Raw genomic sequence first — 27,623 nt, 5'->3', positions numbered from 1 at the left:
GAATCCAAACTCCTGACCTGTCCTTTGAAGACTTTTTTTTTGGAAGAAGTCCTAGTGTGCTAGCCATGGCCATGTCTCTTCCTTGGCACCTCATCTTGGCCACCATGGTCAGTGCCTCGTGTACATTGGATTGCTGAAGAGGAGACAGAAACCCCATGCAATATGGCCAAGAGATTAACTAGTAAAGTTTGATTGTGCTGTGAATATTAAGTGAGTTGTAGAGGAGCTATCACTGGAGATCCAGTTGAAGGCTTCTGTCGGAGAACTGATTTCTGGCAAGGGATAGCGTTCATCTATTTATTGACATCTTCGGATTGGTGGTCTTACTGGGGGTCTGCTGCGCTTGTCATATATGATATTCATATTTATTCCCTGCTTGATACTATGCAACAAACAGAGCATTTGGATCTGCTCCACGCTGAGGGATTTCACTGTTTTAATGCGGATTTAATCGCAGAAATATTATTAAATCCCGATTTTTGCAAAGCTTGCCTTCAGAAGATTGCAAAGGTGGAGCGACCAGAGAGAGCAGATGACGGACCTATTAATCCTTTCAATGCATGGAAAGACCCAGGAATCGCTGTTATGTAAAGCGGGTGAAACCTTCGATCTGGCTTTGGTCTCCCACCAAACTCATGACCAGATTGCTTCCGATCTGACAGCCCTGTTCTTCCTCATGCTCTCCAACCTTGACAAGGCTCCCGGGGAAGTGACCTGCTGCCCGTCCATGGCGATCTGTTGCCGAGCCCTGGGGATCTGTCTTGGAGATGGGATCTAGTGTCTGAATGCAGTGTTTAGATACATTTCATGATCATGGTGATCACTTGAACCGTCTGGAGAGGAAGTGGCGATTCCTGCTGCGCTGGCTTGTGTGTCTTTTTTTGAATCCATCCTATTCCCCCGCACTGGAAGTCCTCCCGTATCTAAATGGAATTAGTGGAGATCGAAGCCCCTTGTGTAAGGAACAGACATGGTCCATGGGCGCAGTTTGTTTCACAGTGAGTATGATAATGTCTCTAGCTGCAGCTTGCTGCACAATACTTCTGTCTCTTTCTTCTAGACTTGATCAGCTTTAATAGATCTCAGTCCAGCCAACACATTTACTACAGCTGCTGCTGCTGTGATTTTATTGTTATATTTTGTTCTTATGGCATATTGATATTGGCAGCAAGGTGAGGACAAAGGTGATGCAAGTAGAAGCTTCTACTGTATATTATGCTGGCCATGCATTGACATTCTGGAGATGTAGCCTAACTCCCTCCTTATGCTTACCATGTGAAATCGGGGGGGGGGGCGGTCTTGTGGTGAATGGAGGTATAACAGTGTCATTTTCTGCAGTGATTAGTAAACGCTGTACACAGCAAAGTGCTGCTCAATGTGATAAAGCTACACTGTTCTAACCACCCCATGCATGAGGCTTCCTAGATACACATCCGATGATCTGGGCTTGGGGGGGAGGGGGGGTGACAGCTTAGTTTCATCAAAAGCTGTTGTGTTTGTAGAGAACTGCATTAAAATCGCTAGGACAGTCAGTTTCACTCTATTAAAAATTCAGAGGCTCTTAAACGTGTGTATATAAAGAAGCTTCATTTCCATAACTCATTAAGAACCAAGGACAGCTCCGTCTGTGTGTCAATATTATTGGTCTTTTGATGCTGCTGTTCGTTGTGTGATCTCAGCAATACTCTCTTGTATTTCCCATTCCTGTTATAGCTTCTGCAGCTTGGAATGTAAGAAAAATCACCTATGTGTACCCCTGTGTGATCTTGGTTAATTGCAAGCTTCTTGTGCATAATGGTGTTTCAAAGGCAGCAGTCTGTTTGTCACATTTGAAGCTACATAATCAAAGTCTAGTATACATTGCTTATGTGACTTTTAAGATGAATCTTAAAAGGCAAGCTTTTACTTTGGTCTGATAATTTATCATTTTTGGATCATTGCTTTGGCTAGATCACTGTGCCAGGAGTTAAGCCAGGCACACACACACATCACCTTATCTTGTGACTGAGTCAGTGAGACATAACGCATTGTCTGACATATATCAGACATACTCTATATCCTGCAAGCATGGCTGGTATACTACAGAGCAGTTTCAAACAATCCTGTGTGTGTGTGTCTATGATGAAGATTCCAATCGAATAAAATGATTTGTTTTAATCAATTACAAGCTATGTCTAATAGAAAGCACCTAGTGCAGTTTACAATGAAGATTTTAAAAATCATCTAAACACTAATATGTCTTCTTTTATTGCAGTTGTAACAAGTCTAATTATTCTGCATGTGTCTTGGGCAACAAAAAAAGTAGGAGGTAAGTTGTGTGTGGCCCTTAGTACTGCAGTTTTTGATAAAAAATGTATACGCAATGTAGATTTCTTTTTTGTTCATGGATTGATTTGGTGTGATTTTCTTCTAGACAAACAGACACCTTCAGAAGGACAGAAATCTTTACAGTGTGGAACGTGGACAAAATACGCAGATGGAGGATTTTTTACTTCTCCCAACTACCCCAACAAATACCCTCCTGACAAGGAGTGTATCTACATAATAGAAGGTAGTTATAGTTTAAAGCTATATGCTACATACTGTCAATCATATAACATATTGTATGCCTGAGTATTTCTAAAATGAAAGTTTTGTTTAAATGATTGCCCAGTGTAGTAATATTACAACTTCTAAATCATCCAAATCACCATCCTCTAGTCAGTGGCTTGGGGGCCACATGCAGGTCTCTCCTTCTATTAATGTTGCTTGTATCAGCATTTGGGTATGTGTCTGATTTATTGCCGCATTTTTATACAATTCCCATTAGTCTGAATTTGTTGTGAATTTATTGTCTGGTATAGTAATATTAAATGTTCTAAAGCAGTGATCCTCTAGCTAATAGCTTGGAAGCCCCCTGCACAGGTCTCTGTTTCCTTTGATACTGCTTGGTTGAGCATTTGAGCACATTTCTGAGCTTTTGGTGCATTATACAGATCCCATAAGAGTGGATTTATATGTCCAATATAACATATTCTAAAGAAGTATTTCTTTGGCCATTAGCTTGGAGGCCACATGTAGGACCCTTTTCTTTGATGCTGTTTGCTTCAGCATTGGAGCATGTGTCTGAGTTTCTGCTGCATTATACAGTTTACATATAGGTGAAAATACTGGAGACTGAGACAATAGGATAAGGATTCTTATATTCCAAAATGATCGTTATTTATAGTTTGGAGACAAAAGGCTCATTTCACAAGCTAACATGCTAGAACGAGGACAGTTATTTTCGCTTGGGTCCAATGAGATTTTCAAAATTGCAGTCACATGGCTGAAAATTAATGATCCCTGTCCTGGTGTTAAAATATTGTGACTTGCGCCTATAGTCATTACAGCTGAATTCCGGGTAGATATCAATGACATAAATAAATACAGCCCCCTATTTAATACCTCCTTAAAATGTATTTTTTTAAGTAATCAATGTAGGTACTAGACTTTTCCTTGGTATCAGCCTCCTGCAGTCTCTGTACAGCAGAGCTCAGACTGGGTAGGAGAAAAGCAGCACAAGGGGCCAACCAGTTGTGCTGCAGTGCAAGAAGCATATTAATTGGAAGAAAGAGCAGAGTGACAGAGTAAAAATCATCTGTCTGCTGGTTACCTTTCACTGTCCAGTGGGACGAGACCTGTAAATGTTACTGAGCTGCATCAAAGAAAAATCAGGTATCCCTTAATGCCATATGGTGTGGCAGAGCTGTGTAAATCTCAGAACTGAATGGATAGAAATACAAATCCTTTGGCAAGGAAACAGCTCCCTGTATATTTAGCTGTGTGTCTGGAGTTCAACTTTAAAACAGCACAGGCAGGAGAGACAATATACAACGTGTAATTACCTATATCAGTCAATAAGATTTCAGTTTATTTAGGTAAAATTACTAAGTTATGAATTCTGATCGGCTGCTGTGGGTTACTGCATTTTGAAGCTTAATATTAGCTGTTCAAATGTTATGTAAAGGTTGGTGTCCTTATTCAAGAGGTACCCAACCCTTTGTGACTCATGACTATTATTCAACACATTTTTGCACCTATGGTAAATTTTTCAGCAACCTACTACTATTACCCACACATATTTTATGCAGAGCGGAAATGTGTGCTGAGAAAACCTATTGTTAGATGTGCAATTAAACTTTACATGTGGATTTTCACAATTTAATCTTGGCTAATTAAAAAAGGAATGTATGTCAACATTCTAGTTAATTTCCTTAGTGTTGTCAAGTCTTTCTGTGCTATGATGAGAGATTAATAGATTAGTTAGGGGAGGATTTAGGAAGGAGTATGCTTTTTTTGTATCAAATGCTTTCAAGCTCTAATTTTTAAGGAGCTAGTAACCATTTTATATTGTTATATGTTTAAATGAGGCTATATTTGATAGGCTTTTACACTAAGGTGTGCCAATTTTAAAGGATATGGCAAACAACATATTGAAAAGCCTCTAAATGATAATTGTAATTACAGTTACATAGTTATTTAGGCTATTTAGGCTGAAATGTCAGTCAAATTCAATAAACTCTAGAAGTTTTGGTCCAGAGGAAGGCAAAACAAAAGCCCAAAGGCAACCATTGCTACATGCATGGTTACTACTTTCTAAAGAAGGGCCCTGCGCAGCATACTTACTTTACATAAAAACAAATATTTCCTTAAAGTATATCCATAGCCACAACAGTTTTTGCAGTTTGGGATAGAGCTATAAGGGAGACTAGGAAATTATATTAAAAAAACCCCCACATAACTAGGTTAAGTAAAATATGGTCACATGCTCTGTGCCTTTTCACTTCCTGTAGTCAGGATAGACTTCAGTTTTTCTTATATATATTGTAGGGGTCACCAATATTAGTCATCTTTGCATCACTTACAAAACAAAATAGGGGGGCACTGTCCAGAACCGGGTCTGATTAGACCTGCAGGCTGTTCCAGCAAGCCTACATGCAGTCTCTCTCTCTCTAAAACACCACCTACTCATCGCGGAGAAGATATTGATGATACACCTGGTTAGCGCTTCTGCCTTGCAGCAGTGGGGGTTCCTGGTTTGAATCCCAGCCAGCTCACTTTCTGCAAAGAGTTTGCATGTTCTCCCTGTACTTGCGTGGTTTTCCTCTGAGTACCCTGGTTTCTTCCCGCACTCCAAAGACATGCTGGTAGGTTAATTGGCTCCTGACTAAATTGGCTCTGGTATTTATGCATGTGAGATATGGACCTTAGATTGTAAGCTCCTTGAAGGCAGGAGCTGATGTGAATGTTCACCATATAAAGTGATGTGTAAATTGTCGGCGCTATATAAATACCTGTAATACATAAATAATAATAAATACCCCAGGTGGGGGAAAGGGTGTGGCCAGTGCCACGGGGGTGCATGCCCCATATTACTACATGGTTGTACCACTACCACCAAGTTATCTCACAAAATGCCACAGTCTAGGGTTAGAAAAGCCCCATATATATTCCCACCCTGGACTCAGAGGGTCTGTTTGTCATATACCCACCCACTCTGTTTGAACCCATTGTCTTGGATGCTAAACAGTGGCATCTGCATTCTTGTGATGAGAACTCACTCGATACTCAACCTTGAATAAGAAACATTAAGAGCCAGGAACCAATGAGTGACTCTAGGGTTTCTTTCTTTTGGCTTGGACCATTAATTGTAGGAGAGCATAGTCCATGAATTGTCTAAAGCATTGTCCCAGTAGATAATATTGAAAAGCCTCCAGTGCCCCCTCAATAGCCCGCCACTCTTGCTGTACAGTGCTATAGTTCCTTTTTGCTGACATCAGCTTTTGACACAAACACATCGGCAGATGCACTTCCCCACTCACTTTCTGTGGCAAAAGAGCCCCCAGAACTACATTGGAAGCATCAGTCTGGACCAAGTACTTTTTCTGAAAGTCTGTTGCTGTTAGCACCAGTGGTCAACAAAGGGCCCTTTTCAGACTCTGAAAGTCTTTTTCTGCGTCAGGACCCCAGTTACTCAACCTAGCATTTCCCCCTTTGGTTAAACCAGTCAAAGATGCTGCTAAGGGGGCAACATCTGGAATGTACAGTCTATAGCAGGGGCGCCCACTATTTTTCGTCTGGAGATCTACTTTTCAAATGACGAGCTCATTGAGATCTACCAACGTTTTTTTTTACTCTTGGGGGGGCTTCGGGGAAATATTAGGGGTCTAAAAAGCCCCCTGATATTTCCCTTTTAAAATAGAAAAAGAAATTGAGGACACAAAGTCCTCAATCTCTTTTTCTGCAGCCTCTATTCTAAACGAATGGAAAGTACAGAGGCTTCCCATTCATTCAGAAAATATTTTACTATCAAGCAGTTTCTGAATGGGGAGGAGCCTCTGTACAGAGTGCTTCTTCCCATTGAGAAACTTATGAATGAACAGGCTGCAATGTAAATCACATCCTGTTCATTCATTTATAACTGGGGACACATAGTACTAAGTTATTTACAAACACTGGAGTGATCAGCCGATCGCTCCAGTGTTTGTCCTACACAGAGGATTGGTACATACTAGTGGCATGTACCGATCTTCTGCCGCTCGTCCACGCACAGGGGGCTGCAACTTCTCTGGATCCCCCTGCTCTCCCGGGCACAGGCAGCGGGGGATACGACTTTTTTTTTGCCGGTTCCTTCACAGCGGCGGGAGGAGAGGACATGGTGATCTACCAGTGATCGCTACGAGATCGACTGGTAGATCGCGATCGACCTTGTGGGCACCCCTGGTCTATAGCAACCTACAATGACCAGTTAGGTTCTAACCTGCTTCATGCCAAAATTAGTTGGCCAATCCCTCATTTCTTTGACCGTATGAATTTTGAGTTTCTTCAGACCTTGTCCAATGATGTAACCAAGGTACCGTGCCTGTTCCAGACCGATAGCAAACCTTTAGGCTTGCTGTTAAACCTACTTTTCGTGTGGAGTTCAGTCCAAAAACCACTACATCATCTACTGTAAGTAGGCCACTGTGGAATAGCGAATACTGTATTTTCTGTTGCCTCTTCCATTAGTTTCACTTGCCAATATCCCCTAGTAAGGTCAGAAGTGGTTATGCATTATGTTGGAGCCAACCTCTCATGAACTTCATGAGGTATTCCGCCAGGTCTCTCCTGACACTGTCAGTCATTTTGGTGTTACCTCTGCAATAATGACACCCCCCTTGTGACACCACTGCTCCTGATGATAAGAGGGGCCCCTGATGTGAAGGAGGGACTCTGATGTGAAGAGGGGACTTTGATGTGAAGTGGGCTCCTGATGTCAAGGGGGTTGTGATATGGAGGGGGAACTGTTATGTGAAGGAGGCTCCTGATGTGAAGGGGTGGCTTCTGATGTGAACTACACTTGCCTAAAACCTTAGTTGTTAATCTCAGTGGCTTTTTAGCACAATGTGCATACAGTTCATGACAATAGTTCTTGCATTTCAGCAGAATGAGTTCCATCTTTGCCCTTTACATACCTCCACGAATTGTATGTGTCAGCTTTAAATATAAAGCTTGCAGAGTGGTAGACCAGTTGCCACAATTCTTCCTGCCTGTGTTTATTTGTCACCATTACATCAAACTGAAAACAAAATAGCTTTCCATTGGTGGTCTGTGTCAGTGCAGAATGCAACACAACATATATGGCTATGAGACAGTTTGGGACTGCTTAGACCTGCAGATTGTTCCAGCACAGTCTGCATGCAGTCTCTCTGTCTCTCTGTCTTTCTCTCTCTCCCTCTCTCTCTCTCCCTCTCTCTCTCTCTCCCTCTCTCTCCCTCTCTCTCTCCCTCTCTCTCTCCCTCTCTCCCCCTCTCTCCCCCTCTCTCTCCGCCTCTCTCTGGGTCAACAGAGAACTAAAGACGGTAAGCTTTGTTTAGGAAATAAGCACCTTAACAAAACATATTCCACACTTTATTAACTCCCAAAGTGCATGGCTCTAAGATATTACCACTGTAATTACAGTTCTCAGTACTTATCAGACATGATGCAGACTGAGGCTTGGCTAAATACATATTGTGTGCATGATTTATGCAACCCAATTCTGGCAAGTTCTCTGCATGTGAATCTGTGTTGTGGAATTCTGTGTAATGCTACTTCTCAACTTCAACATATAAGAGTACTTGGTTGTGCTCAGGTCTCTGATCCAGTCAGGGACAGCCCTTTAAGGAACCTTCAGCACAGTAAAAAATGTGAGGTCTTAGTCTATCCCTATAAAAAGTGTTCTTCATCCTAACTTCACTTACCCTGACAACAAGCACACTAGCCATAGAAATGAGTGCTATTATGACACAGGCTTTCCCAAAATGGCCACTGGAGTCCACAGCTGCAGACACTTCTGGTCTGTGCTATCAAGGATAGTGTTTTCGCCTAGTGCCAGGATTGCTGAGTCACATGACCTTCCTACTCACTGGTCACTAGAGGTGAACTTTGGGTTTGGACCAAGATTTCTCAGCCAACAACTGAATGTAAACAAAGGAAGGGGAGGGGGTGCCAGTGACATCATTAACTACATATAGCCATGGCATTTGGTTTGTTTGTTTGGTGGGCCAGGCGTCATCTTTCATCGTGATTGATGAGGATCTGCATCGCTGGACAATGTGATTGACGATGAATGTGCAGTGTGGGCAATTTGTTTTTCTATTAAAGGACTTATCATAAGTGTGTGTCTTTATATACACTCTAATTTCCTTGTGTATGAGGGGGGGTACTGTGTACCTTACTCATTCACATAGGGGATTTTTCTTTAAAAAAGCTGTAGCATTTACCAGCACCAGCTACAGAGGATGAATTCCATCAAGTACACTTGCAGATTTTTGGCTATAATTTTGTTTGCAATGACGTGAATATACTGCAAATTTGCAGTCTGTTGGTCTCCATTAGAAATTATTGAAAGAAAAACAACGATTCACTTGCTTGAGATTGATAAATATCTAACTAAACTGTCACTGGCGAATGTAACACTTGCACATTTTAAGGATTGTGAATGTTACTGAGACCCATATTTACCATTGAAGAACAGTGAAATCTAGATATATGCAAATGCTCCCTGATTGGAAATTCATGTTAGAAAATATGACAGTCAATGAAGGATAGAAATCACCAGCACTCAGCAAATGAAATTCAAAAAATGTCCATGTATTTGGACTAAACGTCACACATATCGCATAATCCAATCCAACATCTCTGCCCTGATGAAGGGACCCTGCGTGGTCCCGAAACGCTGGATTGGATTATGCGATATGTGTGACGTTTAGTCCAAATAAATGGAAATTTTTTTGAATTTCATTTGCTGAGTGCTGATGATTTCTATCCTTCATTGACTGTTGTGCACAACGCCATCCATGACTGTCACTGCGAGCACCACTATTGCTACTTGGACTGGAAGCGCTGTAAGGAGTGCAGGGGGACCTACTGTTTTCCAGAAAATATGACAGGTCATTCACCATTTTATAAATATGCCTTTACATTTTTGCTAAATAAACAGAATTCTACTGTTCCTTTCCCATTGGTGCTTGACATATAATAACTAACCATGGTGCATGGACCCAGGCAGCCTCCAGCTCTCCTTTACAGGAGACAAGACAACAGCACAATTATCATGAGAAAAAATAAATGCTTCAAAAGGCAGAGCTGTCATAGCAAGCAAATCTTAAGACACTGTTCAGTCATGAGTAATTATCCCAAAGGTTGTGTAACTCAGAGAGACTGTGGGACTTGTCAGGTTTGTATGCTTGAATAGAATTATGAAATACATTTGCAACTTACTCTTTGCAAATCGTGCATCTGTAAGATCGTGCATTCGTGGTCTGTTGTTACTGAACTGCTCCACATTGTCAACTCATGATCAAAATGCTGCACAATCAGTTTATAACATTGTAATAAACTTAGACTGAACCAGTTCTGCCAATTTATCTTAGTTTTTTTGGCGGAAGGAAGCCTCCACAAAAGGCCTACCAATGTTTGATCATATCTGAGCCTCTCATAGAATTTTGTAGCTTTCTATCAGACTGTGATAACCTCCTGGTAAACTTTCCAGTCTATTTAAAATATCTACATGTTTAAAAAATTGGTAAACTCATACAGGGTTATTCACAAATATTCTCATTGTGACCAGGGGACGCTGATCTGTCATTGCAAGTGGCCGGAGCCAGCCGTGAGATCACGGCTGGCTCCGCCCAGCTGTCAGTAGCAGGCTTTCGGCCAGCCAATGGCCGGCCGTTTGGCCCACTTCGGATTACACCTCGGCTCAGTCGAGCCGAAGCATATGCCTTCGGGTCGAACGAGCCGCTCGGCCAACTTCGGGAGCTGTACGGGCTATAGTGAATAGCCTGTATGCAGCCCTTCAGTTCTACTGAACCGAACGGCTCAGGCGGCCGAAGCTAGCTGAAGGATCAGCCGAAGCTATGGCTCATCCTTTAGCTAGCTTTGTGAATAACCCCCATAGTCTGCAGTAGGACTGGCCAGGCCACCTTGATTATGTTGTGTAGCTTCCACATATACTGCATATGAAGGCAAGTGAGACATCTCCTTTCAGTTATTATTAGAAACATATTTTAAATTGGATCTTGGTAGCTCACTGAAAAGACTTGATGTAATAGTTGGCTAGGCACTATATTTTCATTTTAATCCTTACCTCTTTCACACAGATCTATATCACTTCTGTCTTCTGTTAACATGTAGAATAGAACAGTAATCTATATGTATTAAAATAGGCTGATATAATTTTATACAGTGGGTTTTGTTTTGGATAGAGTAGCAAATGGTTAAAACCCTGGTCAGTTTTTTTTGTTTGTTATCTTCTTTTTTTTTGTGCTGCTTATGTCCAATTGAAGAGATTTCCCTCACTTCTTATGCCAGAAATTCAACAAGAAATAGAAGGAAATCTTTCTAAAGTCAGGGAAACACCCCTCGTAGACAGTTGTCACTAGAACAAGTGTCCCCCTTGGAATATTTAACCTCACCTCTTGTTCTGGTGACAGCGGTAAAAAAATTGAATTCCCTATTACTTTCTGTCCCAATGACAATGGATACATTGATAGGTTTAATCTCCTTAGTGGATACACAGATAGCAATAAAAACCTGATAAAAGTTTTAACCATCTAAAACTAAAACAATCCTTTGGCCCTAAATACACATGAGTACAGACCTGTAAATCCCGCTAAAGAGAATCTAGTAGTAGTGTTTCCCAAAATGGGCCTTTGGTGGCTACCAGAAGGCATGGTTACAGATTTTTTTTACAAAGTCAAATGCGGAATAATTTGTTTGCATCAGTTAAATGTTAATTCCATACACATTATTGCAAAATTGTTATTTTAGGTGACCAGTATGTTAAATCATTCACCAGCTTCTTTATTCTCTTGGTGGTTCCAGTGAAGACATTTTTTAAGAACTCTGCATCTAAACCCACTTCCCCACAGCCACAACAAATATCTCATGCCCGTGCATTTATATATCCCAGTTATTGCTTTAATATACATTATAAATAATATGATTGGGGGTGTGTAATAGTATAATGTTATTATGAAGTCTGTGACAGCCAGACTAAAGAAATAATTCTGAATGGAGAAATTGAAATATAATATTTCCCTGAATGATGAAAGAGGTTAGAATGTGACTCAGTAGACTGGACCTTAAACCTGTTCCAATTAAAAAGCATGATTTCTGACTGGAATGTTGAAAAACAAATATCTATATAGCTGAGAATTTGAGTGGAGAAACACTGAAGTCACTGAGTATAGCGTATACAATTTTGTCCTATTTATTCCATCATATAGAAAAACTCAAAAGCTAAATCTTTAATTGAGCTTTATGATAGTAGTGGAGTTGAGATGGAGCATGATTACCGTATTCTGCTATTGTTGCATAGATATAGCTCTCCTGGCTTAGGTTACATGGCTTATGTCTACAGTTCAGCTTTTATGTTCTTATTACATAGCTATAAATCTTCTTTTGCCTTTATTTTGGTGTTATATGGTCCAGGTATCTTTGCCATAGTCTGGGCCTTAGGGAACATTTGGGCTAGTGTATGAAAACATATTATAGGAACATTTCTTGTTACCCATAGCAACCAATTACAGGTCCACCAACATGATCCTCTCCATAAAGCACACATTCCCTGCTTCTTTTTAATTCAAATAATTTTACAAATTGTTTTCACTAATGCATTGAGAATGTTCAGGAGTAGTAGGGGTATTCAGGAGGAATGCTTATCTTATGAAGTGGATCAGGGGCTGACTGGCAACTTTTAGCCCAGGGAGCAAGTACAACCCAGAGGCCCATGGTGCAGCAACTTGGCTCCCTCCCGCTCTGTCTCTTCCCCGCCTCTGTCTGCCACTTTTGCCATCCATGTAACGGTAGTGTGAATGGTCGGGTGATGTGAGGACTCCTAGTAAGTCCATGAAAGGGGTGACTGGCTGCGGGATGGTGCTCTCCTCCCACTGGGCTCCCTACATGGTTCTGGCCTTACTCCGCTCCATGTCCACTACTTAGGCACTCTCGCCCACTGTAGACCGCTGCTGGCTGTTCATGCTTCTGGGCTGTGAGCTGTGGGAGGTTAGTGGGAGGGGCCGGACAGTGTCAAAGTCAGTGTTCTATAATTTTTCTCGATCCTATACATTTTCTCGACTGTGTCACTTCCAGTGGGGCGGAGTCATCCGAATCAGATGTTTTCATGACCCCCTTTTCTTCATGACATGCGCACCTGGAAGAGACGCGGTAGAGAAATTTATGGGTTGAGGAAAATTAAAGAACACTGGTAGTGGAGGGATGCCTCGTCAGTGCTGTGCGCCTGTATGACTGCTGGGACCTTGGTGGTTCTGTCACTAAATCCAAGCTGTAGAGGCACTACAAATCTCAACACATTATACAGCAATGCAGAATAATACCACCAGCTATAGAGGACTATAAATCTCAGAAATGTATTGTACAGCATTGCAGAATGACATTGGCTATAGAGAACTACAATTCCAAGCAATACATTACACAACAATGCAGAATGCCATCAGATATAGAGGACTATAAATCCCAGCAATACATATACAGCAATGCAGAATACCATCAGCTATAGAGGACTATAAATCCCAGCAATACCATTATACAGCAATACAGAACAGCATCAGCTATAGAGAACTACAAATCTCAGCAATACATAATAATATGAAGCTACATACTCTGGGTTCGCCGCCCGATGTCTCCAGGGTCTCAGGTGGGCTGTGCGGGCTATCACCAGGGGTCCAGAGAGTTTCACGGGTGCGTGTGGGTGCAGCAGAGGCGGCTCCCTAATTAGGCTCTCAGGTGGCCAATACGGACTGTCAGGTGGTCAGTGCGGGCTCTCTGCTGGTCAGTGCGGGATCTGTGGTGGCCAGTAGTGGGCTCTCACCAGGGGTCCAGAGAGTTTCACGGGTGCGTGTGGGTGCAGCAGAGGCGGCTCCCTAATTAGGCTCTCAGGTGGCCAATGCGGACTGTCAGGTGGTCAGTGCGGGCTCTCTGCTGGTCAGTGCGGGATCTGTGGTGGCCAGTAGGGGCTCCCTAAGAATTAGTGGTGGCTCTGTGGTAACTCCCAGGTTGGTAGTGGGGGCTCCATTGTGGCCAGTGGGTGCTCCCTGGTGGTTAGTGCGGGGCTCTGTAGTGGGGGATGCCTGGCGGTTAGTGGGGGATCCCTGGTGTAGGGTGACCATTTATCTAGAGCTGCAGCTAATGATTATTTTCAAAACCGATTAGTTAGCCGATTATTGAGTTCAATTAACCGGTTAAATCAGGATAAAAAAATGGCTCCAGTGATGGACTACTAGTTTGTATTGAGATTGTAGTCCATCACAGAAGCATGCTTGGAGCGGTGGAAGAAAGAAAAAAAAAGTGTGGTGTGCAATATAGTGAAATGGAAAGTGTAAAATTATACAGCAATCAATGCAGAATGGCACCGGCTATAGAGGACTACAAATCCCAACAATAGTACACTATAGCTGGTGGTATTCTGCATTGCGCTGTATATTGTACTATTGCTGGGATTTGTTGTAGTCCTCTATAGCTGGTGGTATTCCGCATTGTGCCATATAATATATTATTATTGCTGGGATTTGTAGTCCTCTATACATAGAGCACCATGTGGGGGGGGGGGAGTGCAGGTTACCTGAGCAGTCTTCCAGCAACTTGCTTCTGAGATCGGGCCTGTCTGTCCTCGGCTGTCATCCCCCCACGCCTTCTCCTCCTTACTTCTCGCTTAGCAGCTCTACATTCATCCCCGATTTCTGGGGACAGTCCCCGGATTGAGGACACCATCCCCGGACAGACTATGTCCCCGGGAACATAAAATAAAACATTTTATTTTTTTAATAATCACCTGATCCCTGTATCCACCAACAAGTGGGGGCCTCCCGAGGTCAGCCTTGAGGAGCAAGCGGCCGCTGAGTACAGAGCAGCATCTGTAGCGGTGCAAGTGGCAGAGAGGCAGTGGAGGGAGCCACTGCACCGGCGGCCGGAGGCTTCTTTTAGTGGGGGCCAGTGACGGGCCCCCTGACGGCCGTGGGCAGGGGCAGTTTTTAAAGGCAGCAGAGAAGCCCTGGGGGCAATTGCCACCCTGATCCCGGGCCCAGTCCGCCCCTGAAGTGGATCATGCTGGAGAACCTGCAGACATAATTTTTGTGTCATTTCTACCCTAGACTGCAGCTCAGTCAGATGGAAACAAACTGCTTTCTATGGGCAACCTACTTTTCTACAGCACACTTTCAGTCACCAGCGGTATTGCGGTAGCATCCTTCAGGAGTGACAGGTTTATATGGTTTGTCTACATGCTTGCAAGTGGCGGTGTTCCATTCTGGGGCGCATGGTTTATGTTGACTGGCACATTTATGAAAGATAAAGTGACTGAATACCTTACTGAAGCCAGGACTGCTGACATGAAGCTATATACAGCGGTGCTCACATGAATGAAATGTGGTAAAATACTTTGAGGGGAATTTATCAGAACTGGAGAAGACAAAATTTCGAGCAGCTGGGCAACTGCTCCAGATTTTGTCTGCTCCAGTTTTGATAAATTCCCCTCTTTGTATATTTGTCAGGCTATGCAGCAGCACGGAGTAGTAACAGTCTGAGACAGAAAACCTGCCACTTTCCTACAGAAGGCTGATTGTGTTTCTGATTCTTGTTAAAGGAGCATATTCTATCCTGTTATCACATCGGCATTGTAATAAGAATACATACCAGAGTTGTTTTTGATAATGCAATCAAATTTTACTTGAAAAAATGCCTTTTATGCAGTGAGTGCTGCCTACTGTCTGCTCATCAATTTCAACAACTTTCTGGATTCCATGTGTGCTCTGTGCCTCTTTCCCTGCTGCTTGATGTGATGCAGTCTCCATTTCTGAAGACTACATGTGCCATCATGCATTGCTTTCAGCAAGCAGTGATAATGTTACATTGTTCAGACGTTGAGTTGTAGTTCGGAAGGCAGGCTTTGCTCTAAGAAGTTGTGGCACACTCAGCCCTGTGAATATGTGCATATTCACAGGGCTGAGTGACATTGTGTCAGTGCATTGAGGAAGTACATCCTATGGGCATCTTCAGTAAGTTGGGTTCCAATTTCTAGATCAATACTGTTATTAGGAGTGGGATAGAACATATGAAAATTTAATATAGAAGTACATATTTATTTCTAGTTTATGACCATAGATAATTTGTAAGAAAAATCATCTTTATAGCAATGACATATATCTAATATTTCAATATAACATCTAAAAGATATAAACTGCAGGTTAAATACTTTTGAGCACAAGTTCACAGTTGAAATAAACATACACTGCATATGTTAACTATTCTTACTAATTAACTGTTTACTACAAAAAATTATAATTTAACACTCCACACAGGAAGACAGGTAACATCAGGCATTATGTGCTCATGTGTCTCCTGCCTGTTCACTGAGCAATGAATCAACTTCATCATACTGTTGTCCATTGTCCATAAGCAAGCGACTCCAATGCTGCAGTATTAAATAGTACAGTTAATTTGTTGGCTTTACAGTGTAGAAATGGCTTACAAACTAATTGTGAAGCGTGGCATGGTTTTAAGAATCACAACATGGGCTGAACAGATGTAAAATAATTTTTTGTTTTAAACTGTTTATTTTGCTGTTACAGAAGAATTCCACCTAAAGTTACCTATATGCTGTACACTAGGGATGCACCGATAACAGTATTTCGGTATCGAGTACAAGTACCAATATTTTTTTTTTTTGGTACTCGCCGATACCGAATACCGAGTACCGGAAGTCCCATTCAGGAAGCCAGGAGGAGTGTAATGACCCGCCACCTGGCTTCCTGATTAGACGTGAAGCCGGGCAGCCTGTAAAGACTCACCACCCAGCTTCCCGATTAGCAGGGAAGCCGTCCCCATGCTTCTCGTCACCAGGTGACGAGAAAGGGTGTAGCCGGCTTTCTGGCCAATCAGGAAGCCGGGCGCTGTGTAATGACGTGGCGCCCGGCTTCCTGATTTGCCGGGAAGCCGACTCCATGCTCCCTCATCATGAAGCCGGCTTCCTGACCAATCAGAAAGCCGGGCGCTGTGGCGCCTGGCTTCCTGACTGGCCAGCTTCTGACAAATCAGGAAGCCAGGCAGCGTGTAATGACATGCTGCCCGGCTTTCTGATACCGGAAGAATCGGGCTAGACATCGGAGCATTTGGGCGAGTACGAGTACTCGCCCAAATACTCGGCATCGGCACTGATAACGATACTAGTACATCCCTGCTGTACACAATAACAATTGAATGTTTATGGTCCACACATATGGTCAGATTTATAGTAAATCTGTACAATAATGAAGGTCTCTACATACAGTCAAGGAAAATTCTTGCTTGGAAGGCTCACCAAAGAACTTGTAATTCATTTTAGTTTGTAAGTAAATATTTAGGGTGGCAGGTACATCTTTAGTGTTTGTTGCTAATCGTGTAAATATAAATATTGTATTAGCTTTTGAAATGACACAAATAATTTAATGACAACAGAAGGAAAACATGAACAGTGAGTTATCATGAAAGGAATATTTTGACAGCAAGTGGCAAATACTTTTGAAAACGACAGTATGACATTCAGGTTTACATTTTCTTTGTACCATAGTTTAACTAAGACAATTGCATCATCATAGGTGGGCTGAAATGTCTACACTAAAGGTCAAACTTGACAGTAAAGTTTTTTAGTCTGTACCCTTAATATTACCTTGTTTTTAATAAGAGATATTTTATTTTATAGGCCAAATATAAGGTCCCACCATCTACATTATTTTGCAATCATTGGATCTGGCCATGTTCACAAATACAGTGTATTAGGTGGTCTGTAATGTATAAAGTAGAGTCAAAATTGGCATTACGTCAAACACATTAAAATATAATTCCTGGTATAGGGTGACAACACTTCCAGCCTCCTGATTGTGCTCCTGCATTGTCACCCTTTCACATGGACTTCTGATGGAAACAACAAATGATATTTTCAGCATTATGCAGGGCCCACTGTTGTCACCAGAAAAAAACCAGCTTTGAGAAAGAGGCTATGCAGCTATTGTTGGAGTGCATGCACATAGCTAAGGAGAAGTTGCAGGAGATGGGTAGAACTGAGATGCAATAAAGGGTGAAAACAATTATTTTATTAAACAAGGCAAGAGGCACAATAGTTTAGCAAAGTAAATGTAATTTGGTTAGGGTTTACATCTACTTTAAATAAGAACTCCAGGAATTTAAAAAAAGTACCCTTACAGTGGGGCTACCCCTACAATGCAAGGGTTAAGTGCTTGTTTGTCTAGGGGGCGCAAATAAATATACACACCTGATCCTTGGTCCCACCAGGCTGCTAGACCAGCTGTCCCCACAACCTCTTCTCCCCCAGGCTCCAACAGTCTAAGGACCACTGATGTCATCACACCTAATGCAGGTTCTATTTACTTGCATTAGATGTGAGAACTCCAAGGGACATTTCACAGCTAGAATGGAGGGAGAGAGAGTAGAGTGCCAGCTACCATGGCACCGAGGATTAGGTGAGTATATGTGCTTTATTTCAGCCGCCTAAACAAAATGAGCACTTGCACTGCGGGGGTAGCCCCACTGCAAGCATACGTTTTTTAAATTCCTGGAGTTCTTCTTTAAAGTTACATAATATGTACAATTAATATTACTCTGTTTTTAATAAGATCTACAGAAGTGTTTGCGTGAAAAGTTAAAGCCTGTTAGAAAGTAAAAAAAAAAATCACAAAACATACCTGTTCCTAAGCATTTTTGCTAAAACTTCACTTTAAAATATAGCTCCCAGTGGCAATCCAATTCAATTCCTTGGGCTGGTCAAATAGTGGTGCCCATGCTGACCACAGTGGCTCCTCCTGCTAACCTTTGCAGGACACAATAATGACGTAGGAGTCATTAGGAGGACCATGGTGGTCAGCTGGAGACATGTTCTTGCAAAGACCTTGTAATGTCAAATTAGATCTCTTCTGGCATGTGCTGTGTTTTGCCTTCATTTCTGTGTTGATTGCCTTTAAAATGATATCATGACAATAGATAATGTTGGTCCCGGGTTGTGTAAGATGGATGAATTTGTTTCAAGAAATCTTTATTAAAGTACTAAGTAATCTGAACTGTCAAAACACCTCATGTTTCTAGACTGCTGGCTTTAAAATAACGGAGGTTTTATGAGGATTCCCTGAAATCTAACAAATCCTTGACACAAAAACTTCAGTTTTGACAGCCAAAATGTTTTGCTTGACTAAGTGCATATAGATTCAAATAATTTAATGATGAGCTAAGTTCCCTGAAGATGTTGAAGGCACTGTAAAATATTTATTTTTATATTCAGTATGTTATTAAGATATACCGAGATTGAGGTCTCTTTCTACTATGAAGTATCTACAGTGTGTTGAGCTTGTTTTAAATATCCGGTTATAATCTTTTATAAAGTATGGTACCATGCACTATTACACACTATGGACTGATGCATTAAACTGTGATAACATACTGCACATGTTCAGTGATATTTCATGGAAAAATCACCTGCTATGGTATGTGATAGTATTCACACAACATCTAATAAAAGAAAGAATCAAACATTAAGGCATATATAGACCCAAGTACACAATTGTAATATATTGGCTTGCCAGCCAATCAGCATGGAGCTGGCCAAACAGCAGGGAGCCGGCTTCCCAGCCAATCTGGAATCTGGAATGCTGGTCATTACCCATAGCCTGGCTTCCTGATTGGCTGGGAAGCCGGCTCCATGCTGATGGATCCATGCTGATGGCCAAACAGCACGGAGCCAGCTTGCCGGGCAATCAAGAAGCCGGGCGGCCAGTAATAACACGCTGCCTGGCTTTCTGATTGCCTGGGAAGCTGGCTCCATGCTATCGGAAGTACCGGTATAGCTACATGGTATCGTCGAGTACCGAAAGATAAATATCGGTACACATACTCGATACCGAAAAAATTGTATTGGTGCATCCCTACATAGCTACATTGCAGTGAGTGAGCATTGTCACCCTAAGAAAGTTTGTCACTGGTGGGATCACCAGGTAAAAATAAGGAAACAAAATGTCTGAAAAAGGAAAATACAATCACTGCATCTATGAACTGATAAGCTACAGGATATTACATTTTTGTTTTGGGGATTCAATACACTGTAATACCATAAAACTGTTTGTACTTGTGATTAATGCGTGACATTGTTGCCTGGTGAACACCAAATTCACATTTTCCCACTGAATTTAAAAGCAAAACACTTTAGCTTGAGCTAAAAGTAATTAATGGGCCAGACAGGTACCACATCTACGTATCCATAAATAACCTCAAAGCACTTGTTTAGACCTTAAAAGGTATCAGATGCATTTTATGAATTTTTTTGCATCTGGTAAAGTCACAGCATTTGCTTTAAGGTTATCTTTAGCTAAAAGTTAAAAAGCTTTAGCAGAAAAGGTTAGCATTTCATCAGGAACAGATGAGTATGTGGTAGTATTTAGGTCTAGCATAAGACTTGTGCTTCAAGAGCAATGCTTAACTTGTTTAATTTTTACAGTGAAAAAAAGAGAGATTTAAGCACAGTACCATAAAACTTTTATTTGGTATTCTTGTAGCTGGTGAATGTGTGACTGCCCTCTGCTATATTGATGCCAGCCTGTATTGGGCTGGTGTTTCAAGAGTTAGGGACCCAAAAATGCCCACCTCCCAAAACACCATGCATGACATAATACATGATGATTTTTTTAGGGTAATTATGAGATTAGTATTGAGCCATTGTGCTACATTTGAAATCTTCCATTGTCGTCAGGGCCGGATTTACTCTCTCTGCTGCCCCAAGGCCAGTCCCCTCCCCAATCGAGAATGGCAGACCTGCAGGCTGCACACAAGTGATCTCGGCGCCATCGCCAGGGTCACTTGTACAAAACAAGCGGCGGCTTCCCCGCGGTACATTTAGCTCTGCTTGCTCAAAGCAGGGCTAAATGTAGAAAACAACTACCCACTCAGCGCCTGGAACTGCATGTCCTGGGCATCAGGAGATAGGAATTCCACACCCCTGCTGCCCTTCTACTCCCGGCGGCCGAGCCTTGGTTGGCCTTGTGGGAAATCCAGCCCTGATATTGGTAAAAAAACAGACAAAATAAAGATTAATAATGCACCAGGCTTATATCCATCTGTACTCAAAGAATTGAGGTTAGCAATTTCAAACGCTATTGTTCTGGATTTTTTGAGATTCTTTCATCTCTGGCTTGGTTATAATGCATTGGAGTAAAGCAAATGTGGTGCCTATATTTAAAAAAACAATCAAAGGTTGCACCTGATGGAAAAAAGGTTGAGCCTTGAAAATGTGAACTAGTCTTCCAGAGGAGCTAGTTTTAAATGCAGAAAAGATAAATGGCTATTAATATTACAAGTAATAAAACTATAGACTGCCGATCCAGGGAAAATCTGAATGGCCATGGGGATCAAGAAAGAATTTCTCTCTCTGTTAAGAGTTTTTAGCATTCCCATGGATTATTTGCAGGTTCAGGTTTTGGTGGAGGATACATAGAAGGGAATTTATCAAAACTGGAGCAGACAAAATCTGGAGCAGTTGCCCATGGCAACCAATCAGCTTCTCTCTTCAATTTGTTCAGTTAAGATTTGAAAATGAAAGAGAGAAGCTGATTGGTTGCTGTGCACAGATTTTGTCTGCTCCAGCTTTGATAAATTCCCCTCTCAGTATTTGTATTACATTTATTTTGGTATTTTAGTTGAACTCAATCGACATCTTGGTGTGTACTTAAAGTGACTAACTATGTAACTATGGCAACTCTTTTCATGTAGATTTATATAGCTTTGCTCGCCACATCAAAGTTGTAAACACTTTTATAATACTCAGTTTATACTTTTACACCATAGTCTTGTTATAGTCATATATGTGGATATAAAAGGTCTACACACCCCTGTAAAAATGACAAGTTTTTAAGTTGTAAAAAAAAAAAATCAGACCAAGACAAATCACTTCAGTATTTTCCACCTTTAATGTGACCTATAATCTGTGCAATTCAATTAAAAACAAACTGAAACCTTTAAAGGGGGACAAAATTAAAATGAAAACCGTACAGTAACGTGGATGCAGAACTATGCACACCATTAACAAATACTTTGTTGAAGTATCTTTTGATTTTCTGACATCATTTAGTCTTTTGGGGTAGGAGTCTATCAGCATGGCACATCCTGTCTTGGCAAGCTTTGGCCATTTTTCCTTGCAAAAGCACCCGTCTGACACAATGTGAGAGCATCTCCTGTATACAGCTTACTTCAGGTCACCCCACAGATTTACAATTGGGATTCAGGGCCGGGCCATTCCAAAACTTTGATCTTGTTCTGGTGTTCTGGTGTATCTTGTTCTGGTGAAGCCATTTCTTTGTTGATTTGGAGGAATGCTTTGGGTCATTGTTATGCTGAAAGGTGAAATTCCTCTCCATCTTTAGCTTTTTAGCAGAGGCTTGAAGGTTTGTGCCAGAATTGACTGGTATTTGGAACTGTTCGTAAGACAGCCCCAATGCACAATGCTGCCACCACTGATTGATACCTTCCAACAATTGAGATCCCTTTGATAAAAAAAGCCACATTCACACGAGAAATGACCAGCACGTACATGGCCGTATCGGGCAGCTCCCTGGAAGGACAGGTGCTGCGTGTGATTAGTACGCAGCCCCTGTCTTTCTCAATGGACTACGCAGCCATAGGCCGCCCTATGCTCACCCACCCTGCACGTCCGTGCGGGTGTCCGCACTCGTACGCTGACAGGATGGATCCTGTCTGCGTCCAAGCCGGGACACCTGCACCCAAACGGACGTGCAGGAGGGTGAGCGTAATCAGAGAAACTTTAATGGCAGGTGTGTACTGACTACTATTTAACATGAGTTTGAATGTGATTGGTTAATTATGAACACAGCCACATCCCTAATTATAATTTATATTTTATTTTATTTTTCCCCACTAAACAATTTCAGTTTGTTTTTTTAATTGTATTGCACAGATTATAGGTCACATTAAAAGTGGAAAATGTATCTTTTTTTATCTGATTTGTTTTTCATCTCAAAAACCAGGCATTAGTAAAGGGGAGTGAAGACTTTTTATAATATACAGTATATATACAAGAACTGACTGACATTTAATTCAGTTCTACAGGCATTGCGGAGTGCGAGGCTGTTGTAATGTATCACATTCTGCTGTATTGAAAAAAGTAAGGCATACCTTACTTTTTTTCAGAGCACACCACTGCATTCCTACCACTACGTGGTGGTGTGAATGGGCACCATGCATGACAAGGCAAATTGCCTTGTCTTGTTTTGGGGCTGTGCTGGAAACCACTGACAGCGCATATGGTGTGAATGGACCCTTACGGATATCATGTGGAAAATGAGGTGGTGCTGCACTGCTGCAAGGGTTCATTGAGCTATATAGAGACAGTGTTCTCTATCACAATACGTTAGAGCTAAACTGAGATGTATTTCTTCAACCTAACATTTGACTACTTATACGATTAAAGATAAATATTTGGTTTGCTTTAGTCTTGTGGAATGGGTGGATTAGATAATTGCAGGTGAATCTTAATTTGATTGAATATGCTTAGTTGATTCCTACAATCTACCTTGATTGAGTCAATCTATGGCAAATTGTGGATCGTTTGTTTTATATCTAGCTTAATACCCCTTCACACAACAGCTAAGCTTCACTTGACCTCTGGGAGCAAATGAGACACTGACCACAGGGTGCATAAAACCTTAATAGAGTCTTGCAGGTCATGAATGTACATTGCTTTTTGAACCAGGGAATCTGAGTAAACATACAGTAGGTTTAAGGAGATTGTGTAATTTAAAGTTGGATACTGCTGATGTAAAAATGTAAAAGATTTATTAGATGGAAACACAGACAAATATAATTAATATTACAGCCAAGTGAGAATCTATAATTGACTTTGCTCTATAGCAGCACTGTTATAGAACTTTGGCAATCGCCTGCATTATTCTAAAGTAATAACTGTATAATGAGTTTCTTTATTTATAGTTAATGAGTATATTTCAAGGGTACCAGATTACAAAATAGTAGAGATGGGGTGGTAAATATGATAGATCTTCATTATATGACAAGGTAGCAGAAAAGATGATGTGTAAAAACAGAAAATTATATGAAAAGTAGCTGTGTAAAATAACGGATAAAGGAGAATTATGACCTAAGGGCAAATAGAAATACTCCTTACCTTTACTGTATTCACAGTATTCCTGATTTCCAAAGTCACAGAACATCACAGATAAATTCATCAAAACTCACAGAAAACGGCCACAGACAGCCCTGCTCCAAGCACCTTTCCTCTAAGGGGGTGGTAACAGTGGATCTAGCTCACCCTCAGATTTTTTTTCTATTCTCCCTCTGCTGTGGCCGCAGTCGGAGCGTGCAAGCTGAGATTTGGGAGCGGGAGGTGGAGACACAAGTGAAAAAGCAGCGGTGTTGTGTCGAATTCTTTCAGCTGCATGGAGATCTACATAGCCCCACCTCTCTTCTAGCCATGGTGGTCTTTCAGATAGAGAAGAATGTCTCCTCTCCACACTCTGTATAATAAATCACTTCTGACATGTCACATTCCTCCACACTGTTTGTTGTGTCTGTTGCTCTCTGCTATTTCCTCTGCTACTCGCGGCAATAAATGGCAATCTCACTGCAGAGAGCCGTGACAGGATCGAGAAGTGAGCGAACGCCGGTATGTGTTCGCTCACTTCCCGATCTACTGAGCCGACCTGTGACAGTCTCTTTGTCACAGGTCGGCTAGAACTATGACGTGAGTGAAAAGCACTCACCTCATAGTTCTCCTTTAAATCCTAACCTGATATAAAATAATGTGCCTGTGTAGTTCCAGTGCTTAAAAAATGTCATTTGCTTGAGACCTAGAACCCCAGGAGAAAGGGGCAAGTAAAGACTGACACGCATGCATCGGCAAACTTCACTGACCAATGCACACTACCCAACTCACCATCACCGCACCTACCCTATTTTCCGCCAATGTACCAATGAATACTTCTACTTTTGCTGCCAAAGCACTGGTCCACACCACCACACTCGCTGCCACTGTACCAATATTCACTTGTGCACTCACTGCCACTGCAGCAACAAACACTCCTTCTCTTGCCACAACTGCACCAAAGTGCATTACCCACTTGCTGCCACTGCACCGACACACAATATACTACTTTAAGCCACTGCACTGACCAACCGAAAAGCTGCTGTGCTGGCTATTCACTATAGCCCGTACAGCTCCCTAAGTTTGCCGAGTGGCTCAGTTGAGCCAAAGGCATATGCTTCGGCTCGACCGGGCCGAGGTGAAAAATGAAGCGGGCCGAACGGCCGGCCATTGGCTGGCCGAAAGACTTGCGACTTACAGCTGGGTGAGAACACGGCTGGCTCCGGCCAGTTGCACTGACAATTCAGCGTCCCCTGGTTACCGGGTAACCAAAGGACACTGAACTGTCACTACAATGAGAACTCGGCGGAGGCGGCTGTGATATCAAGGCCAGCTCCACCGAGTTCTCATTGCAATGACAGTTCAGCGTCCCCTGGTTGCCCTCGGGCAGCTCGGTGACCGCCAGCCTCGCCTGTGCACTGAGCATGAGAAGCAGCCACAGGGATGCCAGTTGCAGCCGGGCTCTACTCATACTGCAGCCAGCAGCAGGCATCCACAGCACAGCCTGTCAGTCCCGGGGTGGTGCCTTGCCTACCCCCAGGGCAGGGGACTGCATGCAGCCCCGTCCATGGCCTCAATCCATCAGTGCCCCCTCTCCATTCATCAGCGTCCTCCTCGTGTCACCAACATCATCCCAGAGTGGAACTTCGGAGCTCTTTCTGATCTCTGGGGAGGAAGGGTGGTAGAAGCCTGGCCGCCTCCCTCTGGGCTGAACACACATGTAGATGAGGCCGTGTGTATCCAGGCAGTTCCCCCTGGTAACCAGGGGACGCTGAACTGTCATTACAATGAGAGCTCAGCGCAGCCGAGCTCTCATTGTAATGACAGCAGGTCCCGGCCAATAAGAAACAGTTGGGTGGAGCTAGCTGTTACTGTTAGTCCGCCCAATCTTTTTCTACTTTTTGTTTCTACTTTGTTTCACTGTTTTTCTATTCTATTCGGTTCGGTTCCACTGAGGTACAGAGCAGAATAGCCGAGCCAAATGCCGCTCGGCGGCATTCGGCTACTCACTGCAGTTCAGCCCCTATGAGAATAGGCCGAACAGCAGCGAGATAGCCTGGATTGGCTGAGCCGGAGGTTTGGCTCAGCCAATTCAGGTGTTGGATCGGTTGAATTGAACTCCTTCTGCACTTCGGATCGGCCGAACATGCCAACCCGAAGCAAGCCGATGGACGGCTGAAATCAGCTGTACAAGCCTGAAGTGAATAGCCGAACAGCATTCCGCTCACTTTACTTCGGGTCATTTATTCACACGGCTGCCTTCGACAGCTTTCTTAATAACCCTGTATGTAACTAAAAATGCAATGTGTATTTGACAGAAAACAAAGTCAAAAGGATTAGGAAAAATAATACATTATAATAATAACATTTCACTTCTGTTTTATTATGTATGCATAAATAGCCGTAGGTATTTTACAAAGCGATGTAATATAGAATAAAGATTTTACACAATTCACCTTTTGTTATTTACCTATTTCTGACATTTACAAATTGCATTTCCTATACACATGTAGAAATTCCATAAACGATTTTCTGGCTGAGAACAATGTATTCTCTGTTTTCCATGTCTAAAATCAAAGTTGATACAAAACAAAACATTTAAATTTGTATTAAAGAAAATAGATCTAAAATGTAGAGTTCAATAACTTGTAGTAGGTATGCATTGCTCCATATTGCATGTATAGTTTAACAGATACTAACATAATCGTCAACAATCCTAACCTTCAATAAAGAATGTATCAGTAGTAACACATCTAGAAGGGGTAGGTGTCCCTTCTCTTGGCTTTCCCCATCTCCATTTTTATACTACACTCTCGCTGAAGTGTCCACTACCTATACCATCATACCTGGCTTGTTCACCTAGTTACTTCCTCTTCTGCAACTTTCATTAGTGGTAGTAACTACAAGTAACTCTTTTCATATTTACATTGTTAAAGCATATCTAAATACAAAACAAACAAATTATATTACAGCTTAGCAATCTTTTAATATGAGGGCTGCATTAGTTTTCTTTTTTAGGCTTTTGTTTTCCTTTTCTTGCCTACTGATCCAGCCAGTAACACTCTTTCTGTCTTGATTTTCTACTCCGTGGAGGATCAATGGAGCCACCCTTGGACCGCAGCATTGTCAACCTGTAGAGCGGGTGGTATTAGATTCAGTAGCAGATTTAGATTATAGTTGACAAGCCGATCTCCAGCTAACGCTTTCTAAAAAGTTTTCCCATGAAAGATTTCCCATAACACATTAGTGGGAGGACCTTTTCTGAAGGAAATCTGCAGTAAATTCACATGGCCCTAGAAAGAATTGTGACTTGTAAATTTAGTTTTTGCATGAAATGTTTGACAAGAACATTCCATTTCAGCCTGCTATCGTAGTCCTCAATAAACGAAGTATGAGTAAACTGAGGCAAAGCAGAAACACCCAAACTCAATGCTGGTTAATAGTTAAGGTTAGATAAGAACTGGAGGTACAGTACTTGGAGTCTAAAAGGTTATCAAAGGAACTCTTAAAGTTCCCAAGGATATACCAAGTGGACTTACTGGACCATATACATTGTCACGTGTTTGTTTTCCTTTTATGTCATTGGTAGTTCAGTGCCTTCCTAAATGCCTCTCCCCACTTAGACCCCTAAATCAATGAATGACCCTGCGAAAACTAAATGAAAGAGCGCTGGTGGTTCCGAAAGTCCTGTCACTTACAGCTCTGCTATTAGATCCTGGATGAGACATCCAGTGACCTACGTAACACATGGGGAAAATATAAACCCTGTAGTAAGCCACTGATCCACCAATGATTTCAATGAAACTATACAGGTGTACCAGAAGTGCTACATAGTATAATGGTACAAGCACAAAAGGTTCAAGATATGTGTAACATATCCCCTAGTCATCAGGGGCATACAGGCACGAAAACA

General features: G+C 42.0%; 1 protein-coding gene across 1 annotated transcript in view; it reads left to right on the top strand.

The window, feature by feature from the left end:
• Nucleotides 1-845: 845 nt before the first annotated feature.
• NETO1 (neuropilin and tolloid like 1) overlaps nt 846-27,623 on the top strand; it is a 109,594-nt gene continuing 82,816 nt past the window's right edge. The window contains exons 1-3 of the mRNA XM_018566756.1: nt 846-998; nt 2,255-2,308; nt 2,414-2,551. Of these exons, the coding sequence (XP_018422258.1) occupies nt 971-998; nt 2,255-2,308; nt 2,414-2,551 (220 nt within the window). The 5' untranslated portion in view covers nt 846-970. The remainder of the gene's footprint in view (nt 999-2,254; nt 2,309-2,413; nt 2,552-27,623) is intronic.

This window comes from Nanorana parkeri, unplaced genomic scaffold (assembly GCF_000935625.1).
Source record: "Nanorana parkeri isolate BGI_ZX_2015 unplaced genomic scaffold, ASM93562v1 scaffold972, whole genome shotgun sequence".
Taxonomy (NCBI): domain Eukaryota; kingdom Metazoa; phylum Chordata; class Amphibia; order Anura; family Dicroglossidae; genus Nanorana; species Nanorana parkeri.
The sequence above is the reverse complement of the archived record's forward strand: the minus strand, read 5'-3'. Positions and strand labels throughout refer to the sequence as shown.